At 34.3% G+C, this 9,170-nt stretch overlaps 1 protein-coding gene across 1 annotated transcript; it reads right to left on the bottom strand.

Moving 5' to 3' along the window:
* Positions 1–1,729: 1,729 nt before the first annotated feature.
* GFAT (putative glucosamine-fructose-6-phosphate aminotransferase) lies at positions 1,730–8,408 on the bottom strand. The gene is made up of 11 exons (XM_079083446.1): positions 7,989–8,408; positions 7,400–7,572; positions 7,125–7,233; positions 6,724–6,869; positions 6,451–6,615; positions 5,695–6,055; positions 4,324–4,574; positions 3,476–3,590; positions 3,118–3,373; positions 2,837–3,002; positions 1,730–1,987 (listed from the first exon to the last, which is right to left on the bottom strand). The coding sequence occupies exons 1-11, from the start codon at positions 8,215–8,217 to the stop codon at positions 1,904–1,906; spliced, it is 2,055 nt and encodes a 684-aa protein (XP_078939572.1). The 5' UTR covers positions 8,218–8,408; the 3' UTR covers positions 1,730–1,903.
* Positions 8,409–9,170: the final 762 nt, after the last annotated feature.

The following is a 9,170-nucleotide window of genomic DNA, read 5'->3' as shown; positions in this document are numbered from 1 at the left end:
CGAAGGACCCGAAACCCGGATTACCCGGAACCCGGATAGAGCAATTCTTTAAACCCGGGACCCGGACCGGTTTTACATATTCCGGTTCTAACGGTTCCGGTTCCGGTCCGTTTTCCGGTTCTAAATCTCATCCCTAGTGTTAAGGTGGGGGTAAGTAGAGGTGGATGGGGTGGGAGTGGGTGGGTTTATATTTTTTTAAAAAAATTGAAATTAGAAAAATGTGGAAAATAATGATTATCAGTTATCCAAAAAATTCCAACTTCTTTGTAATTTTAGAAAACGAAAAATTTTCATTTTCCGTAAAAAATTTAGAAGAATAGACGAACGAAACGCGTTTTCAAAATTCTCATTTTTCTTGGAAATTTTTTCCGGAAAACGGCTTGTTTTTCCGCAACTAAACGCACCATAAGTTTCACACAGACGGACTCTGCAGAACAGTTTCCCCTTTGAGGAATTGGACACTTGTGCAGAAAGACAAAAACTGACGTCTGATGGGACGAGTCCACAGAGCTACGGAAATGTTAATGTTTTGTGTAAATGGTAGCTAAATAAGCATTGTTTACGTCTGACACAGAGCAGGTTTCTGCTTAAATGGTACGGCCTCTGCGGAATTGTAATTTCTCTACGGAAATGGTATTTTATTTATATGGTTTTATGATTTTACCTCTGCCACGTCACTTACTCGGAGAATTTAGGCTTCCGCAATTCATAAACAATTTCCACAGAGCCCGTCTCTACGGAAACCGTGGTCATTTTATGAAAATCCGATTTTCTTGGTTATATTTTTCAACTCCACCTCATTTTTTGGTTATTTGACAAAATTTCCATTTATTTTATTATTTATGTCCTTGTTTAGTTTATACCACCGTATGAAAGGAAATGAAATTGTTTTTTATAGACTTAAAAAGTTATAATCAAATACATTGATCATGAATATTCATATAATAAGACTTGAAAATTTAGTTAACTCAACCATATTCATAAATCCATTAAAAAAATCAATTCTAGAACCAAATTCTTATCCGATTGTAGAATTATACTAATAATGAGTTTCTAAGTTTTACTTGTGGTATAGCATATAACTTGATGATGAAAGCAACTGTAATAAATCTATTTTAAGTTGTTTATGAATATAAGATAGACAAAACTTAACCATTTCGATGTTTTTATACCAAAATACATTATCTAGAATGAAGATGGGCCTAACATGTATTCAACCTTTGGTGGATAATTGCTTACTACTTGTACATGATGTTACCCCCACCTCTTTAATGGTGAAATCAAGCTTTGTGCCAAAATTTGTCATTCCTCGTATCAAATACATTTCGGATTGATATGCACAAGAGAAGAGAATAAACCATATTTTTTGGCACCAAATGTAACAATACGATAATCAAGTCCTTTTATTCTTCCAGCAACCTTTAAAAGTCTTTTTATTCTTCCAGCAACCTCTAAGCTTATCCAGACCACCTCGTCTCATATAAAATATAAAGCATGTACATATTGGATAACAAGTCCAATGTCCACAAGCAACTCAATTCACACTGCAATTGAAATTTCCACACTGCAACTGCTAATACCCGAATGCTCGGCTACTTTATGTATATACACAACCCCGAATGCAACTACGCTATGTGGTGAGAATTAAGCCTAGTATGATCCAAATCTTATGTCCAAACAAACATGAGAATTTAAATGTTAATGAAAAACAACAAAAAGAGAACAATCATTAGAAAAGATTATGATATACATGATTAAAAAAAATCTTAAGATGTAAATTTCTATATCAAGATAGTATGTCCTTGTTAAATCAGTCTTAGAATTGTATACTGAAACACACCAATTAATTGGAACTCTAAATGCAATGTGACCTATGTTAGTTTCATATGCCGATCTATATATTCTATTCGGTTGTAACACTCTTTGCAAGATTCCTTGGTTGATCAACATTGTATCCTCGTAGAACCGTTAAATGATAAGCCAACAACTGCATTTAAAAAAAAAAAAAAAAAAAAAAAAAAAAAAAAAAAAAAACCCCAAAACATCAATTTACATGTATATAACATCAAAAATATATAAATCAAAAATATGTATGCAGAGTATTATGCACTTAACAAATCGGTTAGAATGAAGAATGACCAATGTACTTTTACTTTTTACTGTAGCATCCTATTTTCATTTCTTCCTATTACAATTTAATAACACTTGAACTTTAACAATTTTACCCAATCATAGCAATGACACTCAATTACAAAGATTTGAGTAAATTACACGAATGGTCCCTATGGTTTAGGGTAATTTGTGCGTTTGGTCCCTAACTTATTTTTTTAACTCGGAAGGTCCCTACTGTTTGTTTTTTGTTACGTGCTTGGTCCCTGTCCTACCTAAAAAAACTATTTTGCCCTTGATTTTTCAATTTATTTAAATAAACACACCCCCAACCCCACCCCCCTCACCTTACCTTACCTACCCCACCATTTTGCCCTATTTAAATAATAGTCTTTTTAGGTAAGACAATGACCAAGCGCGTAACAAAAACAAACAGTAGGGACTTTCCGAGTTAAAAAAATAAGTTAGGGACCAAACGCGCAAATTACCCTAAACCATAGGGAGCATTCGTGTAATTTACTCCAAAGATTTCTAATACAGTAATAGTCACATTAACTCTTTATATGTAGATTTTTCATAGTAAAATTTTCGTAGAGAGCTATAATATTTTCTTGCATTTAACACTGGTCTTTTTACCAGTCAAACACGTAACACATAATAGGTGATTTTATACAAAAATAAATAAATAAATGAAATAAATAAAGAGTGTAGTTTTTTTTTTAAATACCTGCAATGGAACTATGTTGACAACAGGCTGTAAGCAGTCAACAACAAGAGGAACTTGAATTACTCTGCAAGATGGCCCACAAACAGCTGCTGCATCTCCTTCTGTACACATCACTATCAACCTCCCTTTTCTAGCCTTCAGTTGTTGAATAACTGACTGCTGTTTGCTGTTTCAAAAAAAAAACAATTCTAAATGTCAATCAACCGAATGAACCATCTGAATGCAAGTAAATAACCAATTTACCCTTCTGTCTATCTATATATATTTCAAAATAAACAAACCTGAAGCATTGATCACGAGTAGCAATGACAACAATTGGAAGGTTTTCATCAACTAAAGCCAAAGGACCATGTTTCATTTCACCAGCAAGTATTCCTTCACTGTGCATAAGTGCCACCTCTTTGACCTTCAATGCACCCTCAAGAGCTGTTGCATAGTTATACCCTCTTCCAAACATGAGAAGTGATTGCTCTGAGATCAAAGACTTTGCAAGATCTTTCATCTCTTCATCAAGTTTCAACACCTCCTTCACTTTGCCTTTAAAAAAAATTGATTTTTTTTAATCAATTAGAGTATGTTGCTGTTTGTTGAATTTAACACTGTTTTTTTTAGAAATATGGAAATGGAAATGGATCATACTTGGTAAATGTAGAAGGCTTTTTATGATTGCTTCTCTTCGTGGTTTAGAAGAGATTGTGTCAGCTCCAATTGCTAGAGCCACCATAGCCATCACCACTATTTGACTTGTATATGCCTAAATATCACCACCCAAAACAATTCTTGTAAATATTAAATTTCAAAAAAAAAATTGAAAAAACATGCCCAATAACACCCCATCTTGTGAAGAGAATATGTTCTCCCTGAAGTATATCCATTTATTTGCTTTTGTGCCAAATATGCCCCTCGGAAACACCAACAAATAGAGTTCAACTGGGAGCAGTTGAAAATGAAGTGAAGGGTATGGGGATTTCAGAGGGGCATTTTAGACATAAAAGCAAAAAATGGGGATATATTTCAGAGTTGGCCATGAGTGAGAGGGTGTTATCATGCATACTTTGCTTAAATTTCACTTCTGAAAGGATTTTTTGGCCAAAACAATCTCTTTGTTTTTGTGACAAAAATGCCCCTCAAACAAGTTTGGAAGGGGTATTTTTGGCACAAAAGCAAAGGATATATTTCACAGAAAATCATTAGTTGGCTTATTTTTTCAAGAGAAGGTATTCTTGAGCATAATTCTTCAAATTCACTTTGAAGTGGCTTTCTACCACGCCAATCTCTTTGTTGTTATGACGAAAATGCCCCTCAGAAACAACCCCCACCACCAACACACAGTTTAAGACTTGAAAGAGAAGTGTGGTATGTGGTTTCATGAGGGTATTTTCGGGACAAAAGCAAAGATATGGATATAGAACAGAGAGTGACACTAGTGAGCATATTTTAGCAAGAGAGGGTATTTTGGGGATATTTTCTCAGAGATATTTACGTACCTTGGTACTTGCCACACCAATCTCACTACCAGCATTAATATGAACACCACAATGTGTGTTTCGGGCAATAGCACTACCAACAGTGTTTGTAATTCCAACACATAAAGCACCATTCCCCAATGCATACTCAAGGGCATTTAAGGTATCAGCTGTTTCACCAGATTGACTAACAAAGATTATTGTATCATCTCTATACACAGGTGCCTGTCTATCCAATAAATCACTTGCAATCTCCATTGTTACAGGTATACCTGTCAATACAGGAAGCTAATTCAATACAAAACTACATACTAATTAGCCCTAATTTCATGTCAATGAAAGAAATGAAAGATGATTTAATAAACATATCAATAAAAGTATGTTGTTTCTTTAGTAGATTACATGAATGGTCCCTATGGTTTGGGGTAATTTGCATGTTTGGTCCCTAACTTATTTTTTTAACTCGGAAGGTCCCTATAGTTTGTTTTTGTTGTGCGCTTGGTCCCTATCTTACCTAATAAGACTATTTTGCCCTTGATTTTTTAGTTTATTTAAATAAGGTGGGGTATGTAAGGTAAGGTAAGGTGAGGTGGAAGTGTGGTTGGGGGTGTGTTTATTTAAATAGATTAAAAAATCAAGGGGAAAATAGTCTTTTTAGGTAAGAAAAGGACCAAGCGTGCAACAAAAACAAACAGTAGGGACCTTCCGAGCTAAAAGAATAAGTTAGGGACCAAACATGCAAATTACCCCAAACCATAGGGACCATTTGTGTAATTTACTCTTGTTTCTTATTTTAAGCCTTATAGTTATAACATCCAATTACAAAGCAACTTTCTTTGCTATAATTGAGAAGATTTACAAGTAGAAACTAGAAAGCTATAATTGAGAAGATTTTTAAAGGGTAAATGCGTAATACCTTAATAAAAATTAACTTGAAAGAAGAACATTGAGATAAAAAGAAAGAGTAAATTACATGAATGGTCCCTATGGTTTGGGGTAATTTGTGCGTTTGGTCCCTAACTTATTTTTTTAACTCGGAAGATCCCTACTGTTTGTTTTTGTTACGTGCTTGGTCCCTGTCTTACCTTAAAAGACTATTATTTAAATAGGGAAAAATTGTGGGGTAGGTAAGGTAAGGTGAGGGGGGTGGGGTTGGGGTATGTTTATTTAAATAAATTAAAAAATCAAGGGCAAAATAGTCTTTTTAGGCAAGACAGGGACCAAACACGTAACAAAAACAAATAGTAGGGACCTTCCGAGTTAAAAAAATAAGTTAGGGACCGAACGTGTAAATTACCCTAAACACCATTCGCGTAACTAAACATGTAATTGTTAACTAAACATTTTCATATTATTATTTGATGATATATTAAGTTATTAACAGTGACTTACCAGAAAGTTCTTCCAAGATAGGTCTAGCAGCTAAAGCAGCATTATAGCTAGTTCCACATCCAATAAAAACAATCCTTCTACTCCTCCTAATAGTTTTCAAATGATCCTTCAATCCACCTAATAGAACACTCTTCCTGTTACTGGAACCACCACGTATAAGGCGGCCCCTCATGGTGGTTGTTAAAGATTCCGGCTGCTCATGAATCTCTTTCTGCATATAATGTTCATATTTGCCCTTGTTTATTTGCTCTACCTCCATCTCAAGAATAGACAGTGCCCTTTGGACAGAAGCTGGTCTTGAAATGTTTTTTCCATCTTTACCCTTGCCTTGCTCAAACTTGAGAATAGTCACTCCTCCATCCTGTAACAAACAACAAATAGAGAAGCAAAAAAAAAAAAAAAAACTCAACATGAATGAAATAAGTCAATAACAAGAGTTGAAGCCAATAAGTAGAGCAGAAATAACGCGTATAGAACTTGTGAGGGACTAAAGTGAACACTTTGGATAGTTAAGTACTTTAAAAAACATTAACCCATCTTTAAAATATGGAAATTAAAATATAAAGACAAACTAAACCTCCTAAAACATGGAAACTAAAAGAGATTAGGAAACTATTTTAGCACATCAATGTGTAATATTACAATATTTCAAGTAGCCAAGCATGAAAGAGAAAAAAGGTGTAAAGGGTTTTTGAAAACATGAAACATTACACTAAAAAGAAATTATAAACTGAACAATGAATGCAGGGTATGTACCTTAATATGAACAACTTCACTATCCTCAATCACCAAGACCTTTTTTGTGTGTTCAACAAGGGCATGAGGATCACTAGATAGGAAAAGTTCTTTTGGGTGACCATTTGTTGAAATAAACTTCAAATCATTATATGATGTTCCTTTGTTTTGTTGTTCAGCAAATTCCTGCAAAAAGAAATTCCTTTCTCAATACCAGTTCAGAAGAAAGTGATAAATGAAATCTAGTGATATTATAATATTATTGATAAATAGCAAATAAGAAGCATAACTTACTTTCACACCAAGAAGAAGTGGACTTCCACGTTTGCAAGCAACCAATTCATTTGGATAATGTCTGCTTTTGAAAATAAGTGCATAGGCTCCTTCAAGATGTCGCATAACCTCAAGTACAACTTCACTAAACGTGACAGTTTGTTCACCTACAGCAGTAAAAGATTCATTCAATTCTATATTGAGTTGGTTCATAAGGGTAGTTTTGGTATTTTCCATTTAACTAATAACTAGTCTACAAAAACTGTCTGAAATCTCATCATATATCTTGTCCTAAATTTGTAAAAGGGTGTTGTTTCTTTGTCCTACACCACTATGGAAATAAAGATGGCAGGCATAATATTAAAGTCTAAAAAAATAATGAATTATGTGAGAAAATGTGTATCTTTAAAGACTTCGATTACCTTCTTCATTTGCTTTGTCAAAAACAAATTTTGCAAGCTTTGGGATCACTTCAGTATCTGTCTCAGATTCAAAAGTAAACCCGTGTCGAAGAAGAGATTGCTTTAACACCTGCAGTATGTTAAGAAGATAAAACATCATATTCCAAAAAAAGTAACTACAACAAATAAAATAGAGAAATGATGCAGACATTGATGTATCTATGAAAGAAAGGAAAGAATATAATATGCAATAATTCATACAAAAATGGAACTTTTATACAAAATTGGAAACAGACCTCATAATTGGTAATAACTCCATTGTGAACAACCAAGAAATCATTTCCAGCACCAGATGATTGAGGATGACTATTCCTTGGAGATGGTTCTCCATGGGTCGCCCATCTGGTGTGTGCTATTCCAGCATGAATGGAAAAGGATTCTTCCAGATTTAGGTCAGTAACAGAGACCTCTGAAACACAATTTAGAAAGCTGATCAGGATTATGATTCTAGTACACAATAATGCGATAATACTTTTGTAAATTGCAAGGGAAAATATGATCATATTTAGGTAGGAGGTAGGATATTACAAGATTAGTAAAAAACACTTTGTACTTAAGAAGTACCTCTTTAGTCAAAACTCCAGAAGAATTGTAGTATAGGTTTAGGATAACATAAACTCTCAAAGAGTTTACAATTGTAGTTATACAGGGTTTTTCAGACTTGAAATTCATAAATTTTTGGATCATAACAGGTGAAGTTACTACAATTATGCCCTAGTAGCGATCAACTAGCATTGCTATGACATAGAAGTGTGATATTGGGAAAAATTAGGGTAAATTCACATGACATATTTATAAAAAACCCTTCAACACATATAGATATACCTTGGTAAACAGATTTGACTAGGGATTCGATGTTTCCCTCTTGACGAAACACGAGAGGGGAATCGCATGGTGCTTGAACGGGACCGGCGACGGAGCAAGAATCGATAGAGATCCCGGCGGAATCGTAACCTCTGTATTCCAATCGACGGAGTCCATTGAAGAGTACTTCGAGGATGTAGCGTCTCTCTCTACTGACATCGTAATTCAAGTAGGCGAAAATCCCACACATTTTGGTGAATTGAATTGGTGATAAACAATCAGTTGTTGTTCCCGATTGAAGTGAAAACAGAGATCGGAGAAAAACACCGAAATGGAGCTGGAGATAGTGAGATGGCGCCGGTGTAATCCGGCTTTTGAAATTTCTTTGATTTTTGTATTTACAGATTGGTCCAACTTTCGCAGGTCAGTTGCGGTTGGCGAGTGGAATATTTTTTATACGCGGAAAATAAAAAGCATGAAGATAAGATAATATTCAATATTGTTTGCCTTGATTTGGTAATAACTTGATATTTTGATATTGTAATTCGTGTCTTGTCGAAATTTTTGTAGGTGGTAATGAAAGAAAAAAGTTACTTTATTTGGGTTTTTCACATGGATTTAATAATAAGGAAAAACCGGTGATTTCTTTTTGTTTTCAATTAAATTAATAAAAAATATATATAATAGGGAGATAGGTAAATTAGAATCGTGCAACTTACCAATCCAATTTAACTTATACTTTTTCTCTTATTACAAAATCCAAAGATACTAGTAAAAGACTTGACCGTTTCAAGTAAGTGTTGTTTTGAAATTTCAAAGAACTTGGAGACGTGATAATGGGCATCAAAGATTTTCCTTTAAACCGCGTTTAGCTTGATTATGTCCTTCACGAAGCAACATTCACAAATATAATAAGAGAAGGGTAATCAAAATCACACCACCTCACCATCATCCAAATAGAATTAACAATGAGGTAACCTGTTCAAAATGATCAATGGTTTCAGAGATTTTGTTTATTTATCTTCACTAAATTCTCTTTTTCCTTTCTCCCCTCTACCCCAACCCTCTCTCGCTTTTTCGGTCTTCCTCATCACCTCCGCCATGGTTGTCCCACCACCACCAAATAAATTTTTTGACATTGCCAACATCAAATCTTACATATTGTTGCTTCTCAATCTCAAATGGTTAAACTGTGACACGTGG

The sequence above is a fragment of the Lactuca virosa genome, chromosome 1 (assembly GCF_052849685.1).
Source record: "Lactuca virosa cultivar CGN04683 chromosome 1, Lactuca_virosa_CGN04683_v6, whole genome shotgun sequence".
NCBI classification, from domain to species: domain Eukaryota; kingdom Viridiplantae; phylum Streptophyta; class Magnoliopsida; order Asterales; family Asteraceae; genus Lactuca; species Lactuca virosa.
The sequence above is the reverse complement of the archived record's forward strand: the minus strand, read 5'-3'. Positions and strand labels throughout refer to the sequence as shown.